We start from the raw sequence: 17045 nt of genomic DNA on the forward strand, positions 1-17045 counted from the left end.
TAAAACAAGCCGAGGGCAGACTGTGACCATCCTGTCCAGCCCACGGTGGTTGGAGAGGCAGCACAGAGGCGAGGCCCCTCACTTGGAGTCAGACATTGGCTAACCTGTGATGTGAAAAGAAGTATGTTTCTTTCTTTTTCTTTTCTTTCTTTCTTTTTTTGTTTTTTGTTTTTTGTCTTTTCTAGGGCCACACTCACAGCATATGGAGGTTCCCAGGCTAGGGGTCGAATTGGAGCTGTAGCCACAAGCCTACGCTACAGCCACAGCCACAGCAACGTGGAACCTTTAACCCACTGGCCAGGGATCAAAACCTGCAACCTCATAGTTCCTAATCAGATTCGTTAACCACTGAGCCACGATAGGAACTCCACAGAGGTATATTTCTGATAGCAAAAGATCCTCCAGCCCTAAGATGTAGAAAGGACTGTTGGCTATTGCCACAGTAGCCTCTAGGCACCTTCAACATCAGTTATCAGGGGGGCTCTGTCTGAACTGTTTGCTTACAGGGATTTTTCTCTGCAAGGTAGCAGTGACCTTAAAGTGTGCCTGGGTATATTTGAACTCACGGGCATCTCAATCTTTAAGAAATCAAAGGTGGTTAATCTTTTTTTTTTTTTTTTTTTTTTTAAACTGGTGGGGCTAGGATGTAAAATAATGTTGGTTTTTGTAATAGTATTGGGATTAAGTTCAAGAAGACGTGATTCTGTGTAAGCTGGAATTCTGAGCACTGTGTAGATTGTGTGTACCTGACCTTGGGCCTTGTACTGAGACAGCAAGAGTAGGAGAATGCTGACAGTGTCCTGAGAGCATTAGGTCTAGTGCATCAGCATCTTAGATGGATTCATGTGCTGCGGAATCCCGTGATGAATTTTGCCAAATCAGTTTCCAAAAGGAAGAAATGTATTTCTAGTCATGAAACAGCAAGCACTTCTGTTCTTGTTCTTTCAGGCTGGGGAGGGTGCGTTGCCTCATGAATTCATGGAAGGCGTGGAGGGAGTTGCTGGTGGTTTTATTTACACCATTCAGGGTAAGTCAGCTGGTTGAAAGCTGAAAAGCACAGTGAATCCCACCCACCTAATCTTCATACTTTTGACATGAAAAGTATTCTCTCCTTTTTTTGGTAATTAAAAATAATAGTTTTTATAATTTGTATAACACAGGCTTTACCTTTTTTAAGTGTTTGATTCAGTGGTTTTTAGCGTATTCAGAGTCCTGGAATCATCCCCGCTAATTCCAGACCATTTCCATCACCCCCAAAAGAAGTATCTGTGTTTTTCTTTTTGAGTGATGTTCCTAAAAATATCCACATGTACGAATTTCTGAGAATTTATATCAGTGATCTTTAAAAAGAACCAAACAACTATTGCTGGAGTTCCTGCTGTGGCATGGTGGGTTAATGATCTGGTTTGTCGCTGAGGAGGCACTGGTTCAATCCTTGGCCGGGCACAGTGGGTTAAGGATCGGTGTTGCTATAGCTGTGGTGTAGGTCACAGCTCTGGCTGGAATTCCATTCCTGGCCTGGGAACTTTGATATCCCGTGGGTGTGACTGAAAAGGAAACAATAAAAAAACTATTGTTGATGACATTGCTGTTGGTCACTTGTCCTTATCATCACTTACAGAACAAAGGTGCCCAGCAGGGCTTCTATATGGCTTCTCAAAGCTCTGCACATCATGAGTTCCTGTAAAAGAATTAGGACCCAGCTTCCCCGAAGGCTCATGATGACTGGGGACAACAGAAGCCACATTCTAAGAGGCAGGGCTTGGAGTTCCCGTCGTGGTGCAGTGGTTAATGAATCCGACTAGGAACCACTAGGTTGCAGGTTTGATCCCTGCCCTTGCTCAGTGGGTTGAGGATCCGGCATTGCCGTGAGCTGTGGTGTAGGTTGCAGACGCGGCTCGGATCCCGTGTTGCCGTAGCTGTGGCGTAGGCCGGCAGCTACAGCTCTGATTCAACCCCTAGCCTGGGAACCTCCATATGCTGTGGGAGTGGCCCTAGAAAAGGCAAAAAGACAAAAAAAAAAAAAAAAAAAAAAAAAAAGGCAGGGCTTCAGGGGACCCCTTAATAGTGCAGTGTTGAGGACAAGGTGTACCCCTCTGTTTGAGGCCACTGCATGTGGTTTGAAGATATGAATGGGCTTGGCTTTTTATTTCTAGCTTCCTTATATACAGTGTCTCCTCATAGCAGTATTTCTGTTTTTACATCACCCCTAAGGATAGGCTGGAACAGATATATAGGTTTTGCCCACAAACTTGCCATTAGAAATCGATTTATAATTTAGGGATCTTTGATTTTCGTCCAGAGGTTTTTCATAAAACCGAGTCCACTCTGCCAACAAGGGACTGATTTAGCCCACCAAAGGCTGGCTGAGGGGGCTCAGCCCTGGGGGAGACTCTGATAAAGGAATCTGGCACTTGGGGGCTGGGTACAGGTGTAACACACCATTGCCTTGATGTCTAGCACCTTCCTTTCTTTTGCCAGTTAATCAAGTACGTACCATCGGGGTGTTTAAAAACCTGAGAGGCCCTTGAGACTTCTGGCACTAGACTGTTGTATAGGGAGCAGCCTTTGTACCCTGAACAACTGTCTTAAATTTTCTCTCACTGAGGCTAAAGAATTAAGGTTAGGGTACATAGAACTTCCATATGACCCTGCAATCCCACTCTTGGGCATCTATCCGGACAAAGCTCTACTTAAAAGAGACACATGCACCCGCATGTTCATTGCAGCCCTATTCACAATAGCCAGGACATGGAAACAATCCAAATGTCCATCGACAGATGATTGGATTCGGAAGATGTGGTATATATACACAATGGAATACTACTCAGCCATAAAAAAGGATGACATAATGCCATTTGCAGCAACATGGATGGAACTAGAGACTCTCATCCTGAGTGAAATGAGCCAGAAAGACAAAGACAAATACCATATGATATCACTTATAACTGGAATCTAATATCCAGCACAAATGAACATCTCCTCAGAAAAGAAAATCATGGACTTGGAGAAGAGACTTGTGGTTGCCTGATGGGAGGGGGAGGGAGTGGGAGGGATCGGGAGCTTGGGCTTATCAGACACAACCTAGAATAGATTTATAAGGAGATCCTACTGAGTAGCATTGAGAACTATGTCTAGATACTCATGTCGCAACAGAAGAAAGGGTGGGGGAAAAAACTGTAACTGCGATGTATACATCTAAGGATGACCTGACCCCCTTGCTGTACAGTGGGAAAGTAATAAAAAAAAAAAAAAAAAAAAAAAAAAAGAATTAAGGTTAGGGTGAGATAAAATCTGAGGCTCTATGTTTTATTTAGAAGAGTCATGTTGTGGTACTCGGGTTCTCAGATTTTGTGGGACATTAGCGTGTCTGGCTGGACTCTAAGGTATAGGGTTAAAAATCTTCTGGATTGGAGCTCAGATATCTGTGTTTTAACAAGGTGGATTTAATGCCTCCAAGGTTGAAAGGCTGTAAACCACACGATTCTTGTAAATTGCACACAGATGATCAGATTTAAAACACAGATTTATTTTTCAGGTATATGCAGCATAGAACAAGATGTACAGTTTGTTCATGAAAGAGACTTTATTTTATTGTATTTTTAGGGCCACACCTGCGGTATATGGAAGTTCTAGACCAGGGCTAGGATCAGAGCCACAGCTCCTGGCCTATACACAGCCACAGCAATGCAGGACCCAACCTGCAACTGTGACCTACACCCCAGCTCATGGCAATGCCAGAATCCTTAACGCACTGAGTGAGGCCAGGGGTCAAACCCATGTCCTCATGGATGCTAGTCAGGTTTGTTACCTGCTGAGCCACGACGGGAACTCCAAAAGAGCCTGTGTTTAATTTCTGCTCTTGTTATCAACCATTTTCCTATTACCATAATTTTATAACACTTTCACTTTGCTTCAGGTGTTAAATTGTGTATATTTTTGCTTATCTTTAAACTAAAAGGATGTTACAGTAGAATCTAAGAGTTGAAAGGGACCTGAAGTCATTTAGGCCTGTTTCTCAAGGGGTCGTTTGTGGTCCACTTGCATCAAAGTGGCAGGAGTCACAGGTTAGAAATACAGATTCCTGGGCCCACCCCAGACGGGCTGGCTCTTCAGTCTGGGGGTCTAGGAATCCGTATTCCAGTAAGCATTCTTGAAAACCACTGATTAGTCCAACTCCTTTTACAGAAGAGCTACTGAGGCCCGGAGCTGTGTAACTTGTCCCGGATCACAGATAGTAGCAGAGGTGGAACTCAAATAGAGTCCTTGACTCCATCCTCCAGGCTTTCTGTTTGCAGTTCCTGAGAGTGGAGTGCTACACTCTCACTTTCCCTTTCCCAGGCCTCGGCCACTCACTTTTTTATTTTTCAGAAATTTTGTAATAACTGGAGACAGTTGAGAAAATCCTGCCCTAGTGAAAGGATTGCTGCCTTGAGGACAGTCCCTGCACAGATGTGACAAGTGACTCATTAGTTGTGAGCTGATCATTAACATGTCTTTTAGGGAGTTCGCATCATGGCACAGCAGAAATGAATCCGACTAGTATCCAGGAGGATGTGGGTTCGATCCCTGGCCTCATTCAGTGGGTTAAGGTTCTGGTGTTGCTGTGAGCTGTGGTGTAGGTCGCAGGCGCAGCTCGGATCCTTTGTTGCTATGGCTGTGGTGTAGGCGGGCAGCTGCAGCTCCGATTTGACCCCTAGCCTGGGAATTTCCCTATGCTGCAGGTGCGGCCTTAAAAAAGCAAAAAAAAAAGAGTCTTTTTAAGTATATTGGTAATAATTTTCTTTATGAAATATCATCAGTAAACCAGAAACAGGTGCTGTAAGAAACATCCATGTACTTGTTGCTTAGAATTGACAAATGTTTCCATTTTGTCATACTTGCTTCTTTTCATATTTTCCATTCTTGTTTTTCTACTCCATATGTACATAACTTTTAATAACATATAGTTTTGATTAAAGTATTTTATAATTTATACCCATAGAATCATATTGTATATGTCAATTGGCAAGATGCTTTTTCTCACTGGGCATTATATTTCAGTGCTATTCTTCTTAACATCCAAGATCAGGCTAATTTTTTTAACTGCTCTATTCCGTTGTGTGAATGTACTACAGTTTAGCTTTCTTCATTGGTTGGCGTTGAGGCTGGTTCCATTCTTTTCGCTGTCACAACCCAGGCTGTGATAAATATCCTTGCGAATGTATGAAATACCGTCTCTAGGGACCTGTCTCCAAGTGGACTTCAGGAGTCATGATGAGGCACGCCTGTAGCCTGACTAGGTGTTGCTGAACAGCTCTCCAAAGTGGGCACATCTGCTGACCCTCCCAGCGACAGTGTCTGGAGTGCCCTCGTTCGCCCTCGGCAGTCCTGACAGCTGTGTTTGTTAGGTTACTATGGGAAGAGCACTGGTGCCGTGTTACAAATTCTGGGTCTAAAGCTTGTGATAGCATTTTTCTCCATCCCCCTTTTCCTTTCAGAAGGTGATGCTCTCTTAAAAAACCTTCATTCTCGCCCTCGAAGACTTAATGATCACATAAGCAGTCTCCAGGAGGAAGATGCCTTACTGAAGGAGGAGAGCAGCCTCTACGACGACATTGTGTTCGTGGACGTTGTCGACACTTACCGAAATGTTCCTGCAAAGTTACTGAACTTCTATAAATGGTAGGTCATAAAAATGTCGGGTAGGTATTGTTTTGTTTTTCTTTTGGTATAAAACAATTTATCAACATCAGACCAGTGAGTTTGTTTGATTTTTTTTTTTTTTTTTTTTAAACCCATGAGCCTAGGAGACCTGGGATGTGATTGATTGTATCCTAGTTCTTTGTGAGGACGGATCTTCTAAAATACTGCCGCTTTGTTATTTTGATTAGCAAATCCATAATGTGAACGATGCTAATCTCTCAAAAACAAGGCAAAAATTGACTGCCTTTGAGTCATTGTCACGTGCCACAGTTGTTGTCTCAAGCCAACATTAGATAGACATCGGTGAGTTTGAAAATGGTCCTTTTTCAGTCGTTTTCATACCCACTCACCTCCATCCCCCACTTATTTATTCACTCACACCCAGGCTACTCATCTGAATTCTGTTCTGCTGAACATCTGTGTTATATTTCCATTCTCTCCTCCCCCCAAAACATTATATAAGGCGAAAGTCAATAACCCTTAGAATCTACCATATTACTACTTCCCAGGCCCTCCAGTATTTCTTGGGTCTTGGTTGCAACTCTTACTTTTATAGTAAAACCAACAATAACAATATATAATAGTAACTGCTATTAATTGAATACATATACTCATTAATATTATTAAGCTTCTCTAGGGTCCCATAATTTGTTGTCGAGCCCCTTGATACTCTCTGTCCTGACTTTAGAACTAAAACCTATTTGTTGAGGTTAGTTTTGTTCTCCAGGATGTGGTCAGTCCTAAGCCATGTGCGTTTGGAAAGAATGCATATTCTGAGGTTTGGATGTCATGTCCTGGAAATATCAATTAAGTCCAGCTGTTGTATTGTCTTATTTGGGATCCCTGATGCCTTTCTGGTTTTCTCTCTAGAGGATCTGTCCATTGATGTGAGTGGGATGTTAGCCTCCCACTACTATTGTATTCCCCTCAGTTTCTCCTTTTAGGTCTGTTAGTATTTATTGTATGTGTCTGGGTGTTCCTATATTAGGGACATATATATTGATGAGTATAATATCTTCTTCTTGAATTGATCCTTTTATCATTAGTGTCCTTCTTTGTGGCCTTTGTTGTTGTTGTTTTAGTATCCGTTGTGAATTTTTATTCTTTACACTTTATTTCAACTTCACTACTACCGTGTGAGTCCAAGTTGCCATCACCCCCACCTGGAACCCTGCAGTGACCTAGCAGGGCTGTGGGTGGGGACCCGCTTCCCAGTAGCCCATCCCCCACCTGCCCTCCACATGGCAAAGACATCCTCCTTATTCATATAGCTTCATTTCAGTTGATTCTTCAGTGACTTCAGTGTCTTTATCACAAGTTTATTTCTAATTAGCAAATAAATATTTTGTATGGCCTCACTAGAAATAAAAATTTAGGGTTATACTTTTTGTGGTGGACCCGTTGTTAAATTCACCATTTTGTGATCTGATGAAACTTTCTCCAGATTTCTTTCATTCAAATGTATGTCATCAGACTGATTCCCTAGCAAGACTCTGGGTTTGTTTGGTTTTTTTGGGGGGGGGGTAATTCAAATACACTTTTATTAACCAGTGCATCTCTTGATGTGGTCTCTTCTTTGTCCTCTGGAATAAGATACCTGTTTGAACATTTCCAGTCCATTTGGTTGAAGGGAAGTTGAGCTCCAGTCCTTCTATTCTGCCATCTTAATCCCATCTCCAGGACTCTGGGTTTTTAAAAAAGACGTACAGAGATTGGCAATGTGAAATCAATTTTGTCTCTAGTTGCCATTATATATTTTTTTTGTTGTTGTTGTTGTTGCTGTTGTTGTTGTTGTTGGTATTTCTTGGGCCGCTCCCGTGGCATATGGAGGTTCCCAGGCTAGGGGTTGAATTGGAACTGTAGCCACCGGCCTACGCCAGAGCCACAGCAATGGGGGATCCGAGCCGCGTCTGCAACCTACACCACAGCTCACAGCAACGCCGGATCGTTAACCCACTGAGCAAAGGCAGGGACCGAACCCGCAACCTCATGGTTCCTAGTCAGATTCGCTAACCACTGCGCCACAACGGGAACTCCCGCCATTATATTTTTTAAATGTCTAGATAAGTGAAATCACCCTCTTGTGCCTTCCAGAAGGTTATTTGTAATAGTTGGATTGCTGCAAATCATTTACAAGGGAAAATGCATTTCAGTAATATAACTCAGCTATTTAAAAACCATAAAATATCTGATATATTGATAGCTAATAGAAATAGCGAAGAACAGATTCTGCTGTACAGCAGTGTTCTGTGTGAAAGGCCAAGAGGGACACCTGTCCCCTCATCCTGGGCCTCTTATTAAGAACATAAGAAGGGCAGTTCCCATTGTGGTTTAGCGGGTTAAGGACCCAATGTAGTCTCTGTGATGGTGGGGGTGCAGCCATGAAAAAGAAAAAACGGGGGCAAATCTTCAGCACATGGATAGACCTAGAGATTCTCATACGAAGTGAAGTAAGTCAGACAAAGACCATATGATAGCACTTATTTGTGGGGAATCTAAAATAGGACACAAATCAACATATCTGTGAAAAAGAAAGACTCCTAAACATAGAGAACCAATGTGTGGTTGCCAAGGGGGAGAGGGGCTGCGGGAGGATGGAGTGGGAGTTTGGGGTTAGCAGATGCAAACTGTAATACATAAAAGAAATAAACAACAAGGTCCTACTGCAGAGCACAGGGCGCTGCATTCAGTAACCTGTGATGAGCCGTAATGGAAAAGAATACATCTATGTGTAACGGAGTCACTTTGCTGTGCAGCAGAAATTCGCACAGCATTGTAAATCAGCTCTACTTCGATAAAATTAAAAAGAAGAAAACAAAACACCAGGGGCGAGGGTCAGATGTTTAATAGCCCTGCTGGCCTGACCGCATGGTGCCTAAGAAGCATTTGTTTGATTACATCCCCCTTGTCCAGATCTCTTTTCATTGTGTTCTTTTTCCTTTATACCTTTTAAAAATTGGCTTGGCAGCTCTGTGTTATGCCACTCAGTTAATATGGAGTGAGGACAGTATTTGGCAGAAACAGTTCTACTGGAGCAAGTGCTCCCAGCATTGGAGAAACTGGAGACGTGTACCGAGAGCACCGGGCCGGTTCGGTAACTCCGTCGCTATAGCACTGTCGCCACATTGGTGTCTCTCCGTTTCCTTGTTTGGACGCCCTAACTTTGAGTCCCCCTTCTCACCAACAGGACTGTGGAGACAACCAGCTTTGATCTGTTGCTAAAGACAGATGACGACTGTTACATAGACTTGGAAGCTGTTTTTAATAGAATTGCCCTCAAGAAGCTGGACGGGCCTAATTTTTGGTGGGGAAAGTAAGTATTGTTATTAGCCCAGCAGTGATCACTACATGTACCTGAGCAAAGTAGATCATTTAAAATGAAATATACAAGTCAGTTTTCATAAGAAAAATGTGGTTGAGATAGCAAATTTCCCTATGAGGCTCTTCTTGGGTGACGATATTTTAATAATCTACAGTGGGAGGGAGAAGAGCTCTTTGAAATGGAAAACCTCAGGCTACTATAATGAAGGAGTGGAAACGATGTGGCTTTTATCCTCAGGCCCTACAGATTAAGTGCTGCTCAAATTAGAAGCTGCTGTACATTAGAATAAATGTGTGACACATTTCTGAACCATTTTCTGTGTCTTTTTAGGAACGCAGTATGGATCGGTGGTTGTTTTTTTTTCCCCCATTTTGGTTGCCCTGTGGCACATGGAATTCCCAGGCCAGGGATCAGATTTGAGCGGCAGCTGCAACCTGCACCACAGTTGCAGTAATGCCGGATCTTTGAACCCACTGCACTGGGCCAGAGATGGAACCTGCACTTCCGTAGCTACCTGAGGCCACTGCAGTTGGGTTCTTAACCCTCTGTGCCACAGCAGGAACTCCAACATACCAGTCTTTTATATAAGACACTACTGGATAAAGAATTCCTTTCCTTAAACTAAAAAAAAAAAAAAAACAAAAACCAAAAAACCCAGAAACCTCTCATGCTTTCCTTGCTTCTGTAGCTTACCTCTGTGCAGGGGTCATTAAGGACTTAAGAACACGAAGCAGCCAGCTCATTTTGCATCTCAGTTTCAGGTTGAATTGGGCCGTTGACCGGACGGGGAAGTGGCAGGAGCTGGAGTACCCTGGGCCAGCCTACCCCGCCTTTGCCTGTGGGTCAGGGTACATGATCTCCAGCGACATCGTCCGCTGGCTGGCCAGTAACTCGGGCAGACTGAAGACATACCAGGTAACTGAGGTTTCTGGCACACTCGTCACATCAGTTTCATCTGCCCAGCAGCTCATCACTGGAAGCAGAGCCAGCCTTCCTCAGGGAAAGCGAGTTACTCTTTGTGTATCATCAGCCTCAAATATTGGCTCTAAATTCTGCTCCTTGGTCTTCCTGGAGCCTACTTATTATGTTTTCAGCCTCTATTTAAAGGTGTAGTCCCTGGAGGCATGTAAAGATTTATATTCATGGAGTTCCCGTCATGGCTCAGTAGTTGGCGAACCCGACTAGCATCCATGAGGACTCGGGTTTGAGCCCTGGCCTCGCTCAGTGGGTTAAGGACCCGGCGTTGCCTTGAGCTGTGGTGTAGGTCACAGATGCGGCTCGGATTCCACATTGCTGTGGCTGTGGTGTAGGCCGGCGACTACAGCTCTGATTAGACCTTTAGCCTGGGAACCTCCATATGCCACAGGTGCAGCCCTAAAAAGACAAAATATATATATATATTCATAAGAAGAAAGATTAAGCTAATACTAAGCCTTCTTTTGCTGATTCTGGGAACAGTGTCACTAAAACAGCTCTGCCTAGTTTTAGATCCACTCTGTCTTCCATACTGTTAGTGCTGGAACTGGAAAGTCCAGGAGAAGAGGGGCACCTGCTCGCTGTAGTGGGTACACGTGCTTCATGTTCCCGGCCAGTAGCTTTTGCTTCGCATATCAGTGTGAATGCAGGCTTGGCATTTCATGTTAGAATAATTATAGAACAAGGTAGAAAGATTACTTATGCAAATGGGTGTGGCCTTGTCTTTACAGATGAAATGGCCTTTAATGTTTGCATTTAAACTTCACGGGGCTTGTACAGGGTGAAGATGTGAGCATGGGCATCTGGATGGCAGCCATAGGACCGAAGCGATACCAGGTAAGCACATCTGAGCGGGTCTGGCCTCAGGGTTCTGTGGTGTCAAGAACTGCAGTTTCTCAGAGTTCCCATCGTGGCTCAGTGGTTAATGAATCCGACTAGGAACCATGAGGTTATGGGTTCGATCCCTAGCCTCGCTCAGTGGGTTAAGGATCCGATGTTGCCATGAGCTGTGGTGCAGGTTGCAGACGGGGCTCGGAACTGGCGTTGCTGTGGCTGTGGTGTAGGCTGCGGCTACTGCTCCAATTCGACCCCTAGCCTGGGAACCTCCATATGCCGCGGGAGCGGCCCTTGAAAAGGCAAAAAGACAACAAAAAAAGAAGTGCAGTTTCTCTGTCAGACCTGGGGTAGAAACAATGGTGTGAAGGTGGTCTAGCATCCTCACTGTGCTCTTGACTTAATTCACTGTAATCCACTTCGGTCTCATACAATATTTTTCTGAGTTTAAACCAAAAGGAAATGTTCTGAATGGAAGTTCTCCTGCCCACAAAGAAGAATGAGGTTTTTATTTTATATGTTTGATCAGAAATTCTTTGCAGCTTTAAAATTTAAAGCATCAGCTGACTTAAGATTCTGGCAATGGGATGGTCCAAGGTCTCAGCCCGTCTGACTGATGCAAATAAAACAACCAGATAAAATGTTATGAGCCATCTTTGAAAATACATTGATAACTGAGCCAGGAAAAAAAATAAATAAATAAACATCTGCAGAGACCAGAAATGGAAAGTAGGAGGCTTGAGGAAAAAAGCACAAAGCTGGCCTTTAACTCAGAGACTTCTGCTGATTCTGGCAGCTCCCACTTTAGCCACAGAAGACGCAAGGGACAGAAGGAAGGCACGGTGCCTGCTGCAGTAGGGACTCTCAGCACCTGGAGCCTGAGGTGCAGTGCAGCCTCAGGTGCACAGGCGCAAACCCAGACCGGCTCTGTCAGCTCTCTTAGGCCTGCTCCTTTGTCATGCTTCGGTCCCATCTTTTGATTTATTTAATGTTACATATAATTATTTTCTGCATGTGATCTTTCTGACATCTATCTATAGTGTTTGCATTTCCGATTCTGTAGTTTGTTCTTTCTGCAGCCTATTGCTTGTGGAACCTGTTTCTGGATATGTTTAGAAGCTTTTTTTAATTCAGTGAATTTTATTTATAGTTTTTTAATTCAGTGAATTTTATTTATTTTATTTATAGTTTTATTTATAGTTGTACAACCATCATCACAACCTAACCTTACAACATTTCCATAAAAGTTGTTTTTATTGTGACCTTTTGTTCCTTGGAAGCTGAGGTTTATCCCAGAGAGGATTTCCATTTTGGTGCCATGTACCCAAGGGCATTGCCGTCTTGACCTGTCTCCGTACTTTTGAGGCTCCACAGAATGTGACTCCAGACACACCTGCCTAAGTGCGGGCTGTGTTTCCGGATGCTCAGGGTTCCATCCCACCTGCCCAAGGTCAGAGCCGAGACAGACAAGCCTCCTCTGAGCAGCTGTCTTTTGTTTTTTTTTGTTTAGGGCCATACCTGTGGCACATGGAAGTTCCCAGGCTAGGGGTTGAATTGAAGCTACAGCTGCCGACCTGGGGCCACAGCAATGCCAGATCTGAGCCATGTCTGCAACCTACACCACAGCTCACAGCAATGCGAGATTCCCTGACCCACTGAGTGAGGCGAGGGATGGAACCCGTATCCAAATGGATACCAGTTGTGTTTGTTTCTGCCGAGCCCCGACAGGAACTCCTAACAGTTTTAATACCCCAAGACTGGCCCCTTGAGGCACAGCTCCCTGCAAGGAGAGATCTGGCCCGGCTCCTGTCCCTGGATGTGGCCTGTTGACACCCAGCAGGGCCTTCAAGGCACACGCTGACTCCAGGACCTTCTACTCTCCACTGTCATCTCCTTTGCCACCAGTTGAGCCATGCTTTAGAAAGACTTTTTGTATCATATCCCACATTTTTATGTGCTCAAATTGAATGGGATCTGTATTCTGCCATATTGCTAGTTCAGAAGCCAGTCCGTGGAACTGACAAGACTCCGTCTTCATCCCTCCTACTGAGTTTCCCAACACGGACTTTGCTATGACCTGGAGCAAGGTTCTTCTCTTTTGTTTCTCATTTGTAGAAAGGAAGTCATTCTTACCTCTTGAGGTTATTGTGAGAATTACACTGGAAAATATTTATAGAGCACTTGGTGTCGTCTCCAGAATACCATGGGCATTCATTCCCTCAGAATTCTTGCTATTGTTCCTACTGCTGTTTGGCCACCTCATCTGCAGGAGCAAATGTGAACCTCTCCATTTGTGGTTTCCGCACTTCCTTTTCATGGAACTCCCTTTGCGAAGCCCTGAGGCACATGCTGCATTGTTGCCTTATTCCATGGCCTCAGGGTCACCGGTGCGTGCTTTCCCTTCACCCCAGTGACCCAGTGGCTCTCACACACTTGTCTCTGAGGTCCCAGCTTCCCCCAGTCAGCCTCCGCTCTGTCTTCCAACAGGACGGGCTGTGGCTGTGTGAGAAGACCTGTGAGACAGGGATGCTGTCCTCGCCTCAGTACTCGCCCCAGGAGCTGAAACAGCTGTGGAAGCTGAAGGAGCTGTGCGGGGACCCTTGTCAGTGTGACGCAAGATGACGCTGTGCATCCTCGGTGTTAAAGGTCAGGGTGGCCCGGAGCCTGTCTGAGGAAAGCCCAATGTTTGGCCTCAGACTGTATTGCCTTTCAGGACAGTTCTTGGCTGGCACTTTGACCTGTCACTCAGTGTGGTGTTTCTTAATGTTTGCACAAAATTTCCTTTTTAAAAAATCAACAGATCCTGTGGCATAAGAAAAATTTTACCTATATATTGGAAGAGGACTTGACAAGTACCAAATTGCTTATAAAACAAAAAATATTTCTAAATCCTGGTGCGTTATTTCTAGTTAGTAATTTATTACCTATCAATCATTTTTGGTTAAAACTTGGCCTCATTCAGAAATCTTTAGTAACTGAAAGTTTGAATTTCAATCTGGATCGGAGAATAGCTCTGTATAGCATGATTAGGATAATTAAGGGCCAAAAAAGAACTCACAAGATGCTGTATGGTCACTCGTGAGCAGTGGTCACTTATACCAAAGTGGGGGGTTTCTGGGGGTCATGTCGGACTTTGTGGATCTCTGAATGAAGTGGGCAACTTGAACTTGAAAAGGAACCAGTGTGATTCTCAGTTCTGGACTTTGGTTTTAAAGTTCATTTATTAAGTGGACTAATTCCACTCAAGTTTGTGTTTTGCCATTTAACATCCATCCTGAAGATCACAGGGTAGTACTCCTATTTTTTAAAAATGTTAAATTCCTCTCAGGGTTTTAGTACCATAGGGAAGGAGGTTTCTAAATAGTTGGCGCTGAAATAAGTTTGCTTTCTTCCTTCCATTGCCTGATGTAATTTCAATCAGAGCTGGGGATCCTCTGTAGAATATGTGCTCAGCTTAGGGTAACTGTAGGGAAAAGCATGTCATTTTTGTAGGTACTCTAACAATGCCTCTGAGAGGAGAGATCACAGCATTTATGTTACATGGAGGATGTGTTTCCTTGAGTTTAAAGGACGTTTCCAAAATGACCGTCTCCATTAATTTTAGTAACTTTTTCCACCAGTAGCATCAATAGAGGATTCCATTAAAATTGGTCTTGGAGTTCCCATTGTGGCTCAGTGGTAACGATACCAGCTAGTATCCATGGAGGATGTGGGTTCAAGCTCTGGCCTCGCTTCGTGGGTTAAGGACCCAGCATTGCTGTGGTGTAGATTGCAGACATGGCCCAGATCTGGTATTGCCATGGCTATGGTGTAGGCCACCAGCTACAGCTCTGATTTGACCCCTACATGGGAACGAACTTCCATATGCTGCAGGTGCGGCCCTAGAAAGACAAAAACAAAAAACTGGTCTTTGTGACAGACATTAACTGTGTTCAGGTTTATTAGACTAGTGAGGTTCTATTTAGCATTTAAACTTCACATAACGAAATAGTTATAAACTAAAATACTATATGAAATAAAATCAAAAAATCATTAGTAGATGCAAAGCTTTTATTATTGCTATTATATATACAAGCCTTGGTCTTTGCCCTATGAAAAATAACAGCTGTTTTCTATTTAGGATAAGTGGTGAAACCTTTTTTTTGGACATAACTGTCCCAAGAAGTCATTTACGTCCAGTCATGATAAATGAATTTTCTAATCTCTGGATTTTCTTAGTTGGCTGCTACCATCGCACTAATAGACAGTCTCCATTTTCTATAGAATAAAACTGTAATGACTGCTGATCATTTTCTAGTTCAATCTCTCTGCCCGGCATCTAAAATTAGAACAAAGGGGTGGGAGTGATGAAAACATCTGACAAACACATATGCCCACTCCTCCCTGCCAAACAAAGACGTGTGGTCTCTGTTGAGAATCGAGCGTGTTACATAGACTTAGCTCCATGGGGAACTCAGGTCAACTTTGTGTTTTGCTGGTCAACTTACTTTGGGACTTTCATAGGACAAGAGAAGTTCTGACACAGACACTTTGAGGAGACGCGACAGGAAGCCTTTCACCTTTTGAACTGTCATGGATTCTATCCAGGAAAAGAAAAAACCATTAGTTCTCTCAAATGACAGTTACCTGGTTACCTGGCTCATGTCACAAGACCACAGTTGCACCACAGCCGTCACTGTTGTTTCACAGCAGCAGTTCTCCCAAGTGAATGGTGCCTCCCCGCCCCCGAAGGGGGGGCGTTTGGGAGGTGACGGGAAAGGGAGCCCTTGTCTGACCTAAGTGCCCTTTGACAATGAGTTTTCACACCATTTCAGAGGTGTTACTGTGTCCTCCTAACCTGAATAAACCAGAAATCATGTTCTCAGCACAGAGAATAAGCGTCAGTGAAGTCATTAACTTTTTAGACCTTTTGATTACTTACCTATGAAATACTGAAAGGACGCTGGTGAGGGGCTCAGGCACCGTGAGGATGTGGCTCACTCTCTCCAGCCTTAGTTCCTCCTCTGAAAAGTGAGGGGCAGAAGAACGGGCTCCGAGCCCCCTTCCAGCGCTCCCAGTCTGTCATCAGTGTGTGACTATGTGCGACACACACACACAGGGACTGTCAGGCACGGGAGTATAACTTAGTGAGTAATGCTTTGATTTGTTCAGAAAACACTATGAACTTCTTTCCAAAGATGGGTTGTGGTAAATGCTGGATTATTTTGATTATAAGAAATTTAGTTTCTTTGAAGCTTTAGCTGGAAGTACAGCAATAGTGTGGTGTTCCTACAAAAATCACATGTATTCAAACAACTATTTTTCTATCAAAAATCATTTTTGTAAAAGCTGTCTGTGTTTTTATGCAATTGTGATAATAAATGTTATCTTTATTTTAGAATGAAAAATGACCCTTTTCTTATGCATTGAATATAGACACTAAATAGACATTTATCATTTCAGTTAACATAATTTGCCCTTTTGTCCTTTCAAAAGATTTAGGTGGTCTGGCTTTCACTGTTCAGACGGTGGTTAGTGATGGGTTAACTCTGACTGCTGAGTTTACAGAATATAGGACTCAGATCCTGAATAGCTTAAAGCATAATTATTACATAGTTCCTCTGGTTTTTCTGAATCTCTGCTAGTTCTACCTGAAGATTAATAACACTCAGAGCGTGAACAGGGAAGAAGGGGACTCAGCCAGATGTGCACTGTGGGGGGGGAGAGGAGCCCAAGCCTTTGCTCACACACCCACTAGTCCCTTCCCAGAGCAAGCCTTGAAAAGGAAGCCTAACACCCATCTAGTGGGGACATTGTGGAGCTCGTACCTGGAAGGGAGAAGGGAAATGCAAACGCATCCAAAGCCAATCATAGTAACAGAAAGTTCTGGTCCTCCTTCCCTTGTCCACCCCCATGAACACCCTCACTGCCCTTGCTAACAGGATTTAAGTTTGCAAACAGAATAATGAAGGGGAAGCCACTAATTTCTTTTTTCTTTTTTTTTTTTTTTTTAATCTTTTTGCCATTTCTTGGGCCGCTCCCGCGGCATATGGAGGTTCCCAGGCTAGGGGTCGAATTGGAGCTGTAGCCGCTGGCCTACGCCAGAGCCACAGCAAAGCGGGATCCAAGCTGCATCTGCAACCTACACCACAGCTCACAGCAACGCCGGATCCTTAACCCACTGAGCAAGGCCAGGGATCAAACCTGCAACCTCATGGTTCCTAGTTGAATTTGTTAACCACTGAGCCAC

The 17045-nt window shown here is 43.8% G+C and overlaps 2 protein-coding genes across 10 annotated transcripts in view; one reads left to right on the forward strand and one right to left on the reverse strand.

Annotated features, from left to right (window-relative positions):
• The window catches only part of B3GALNT2 (beta-1,3-N-acetylgalactosaminyltransferase 2), a 69330-nt gene extending 52406 nt beyond the window's left edge, over positions 1-16924 (forward strand). Inside the window, exons 7-12 of one of the 2 annotated variants that reach the window (XR_002338968.1) lie at positions 949-1027; positions 5481-5664; positions 8873-8998; positions 9763-9922; positions 10714-10819; positions 13304-16924. Coding sequence is in view for 1 of the 2 variants with exons in the window: in XM_021074398.1 (XP_020930057.1) it covers positions 949-1027; positions 5481-5664; positions 8873-8998; positions 9763-9922; positions 10763-10819; positions 13304-13438 (741 nt within the window). In the remaining variant the exon portion in view is untranslated. The remainder of the gene's footprint in view (positions 1-948; positions 1028-5480; positions 5665-8872; positions 8999-9762; positions 9923-10713; positions 10820-13303) is intronic. The other variant, XM_021074398.1, reaches the window with a different exon arrangement.
• The window catches only part of TBCE (tubulin folding cofactor E), an 84553-nt gene continuing 82356 nt past the window's right edge, over positions 14849-17045 (reverse strand). For 6 of the 8 annotated variants that reach the window (XR_002338966.1, XR_002338962.1, XR_002338963.1 and 3 more), the window contains 2 exons: positions 15304-15395; positions 14849-15134 (listed from right to left, as the gene is read on the reverse strand). Coding sequence is in view for 1 of the 8 variants with exons in the window: in XM_021074397.1 (XP_020930056.1) it covers positions 15042-15134; positions 15304-15395 (185 nt within the window). In the remaining 7 variants the exon portion in view is untranslated. Of the gene's footprint in view, positions 15396-17045 lie in introns of all 8 variants that reach the window. The other 2 variants (XM_021074397.1, XM_021074395.1) reach the window with 2 other exon arrangements.

Source organism: Sus scrofa, chromosome 14, assembly GCF_000003025.6.
Source record: "Sus scrofa isolate TJ Tabasco breed Duroc chromosome 14, Sscrofa11.1, whole genome shotgun sequence".
NCBI classification, from domain to species: Eukaryota; Metazoa; Chordata; class Mammalia; order Artiodactyla; family Suidae; genus Sus; species Sus scrofa.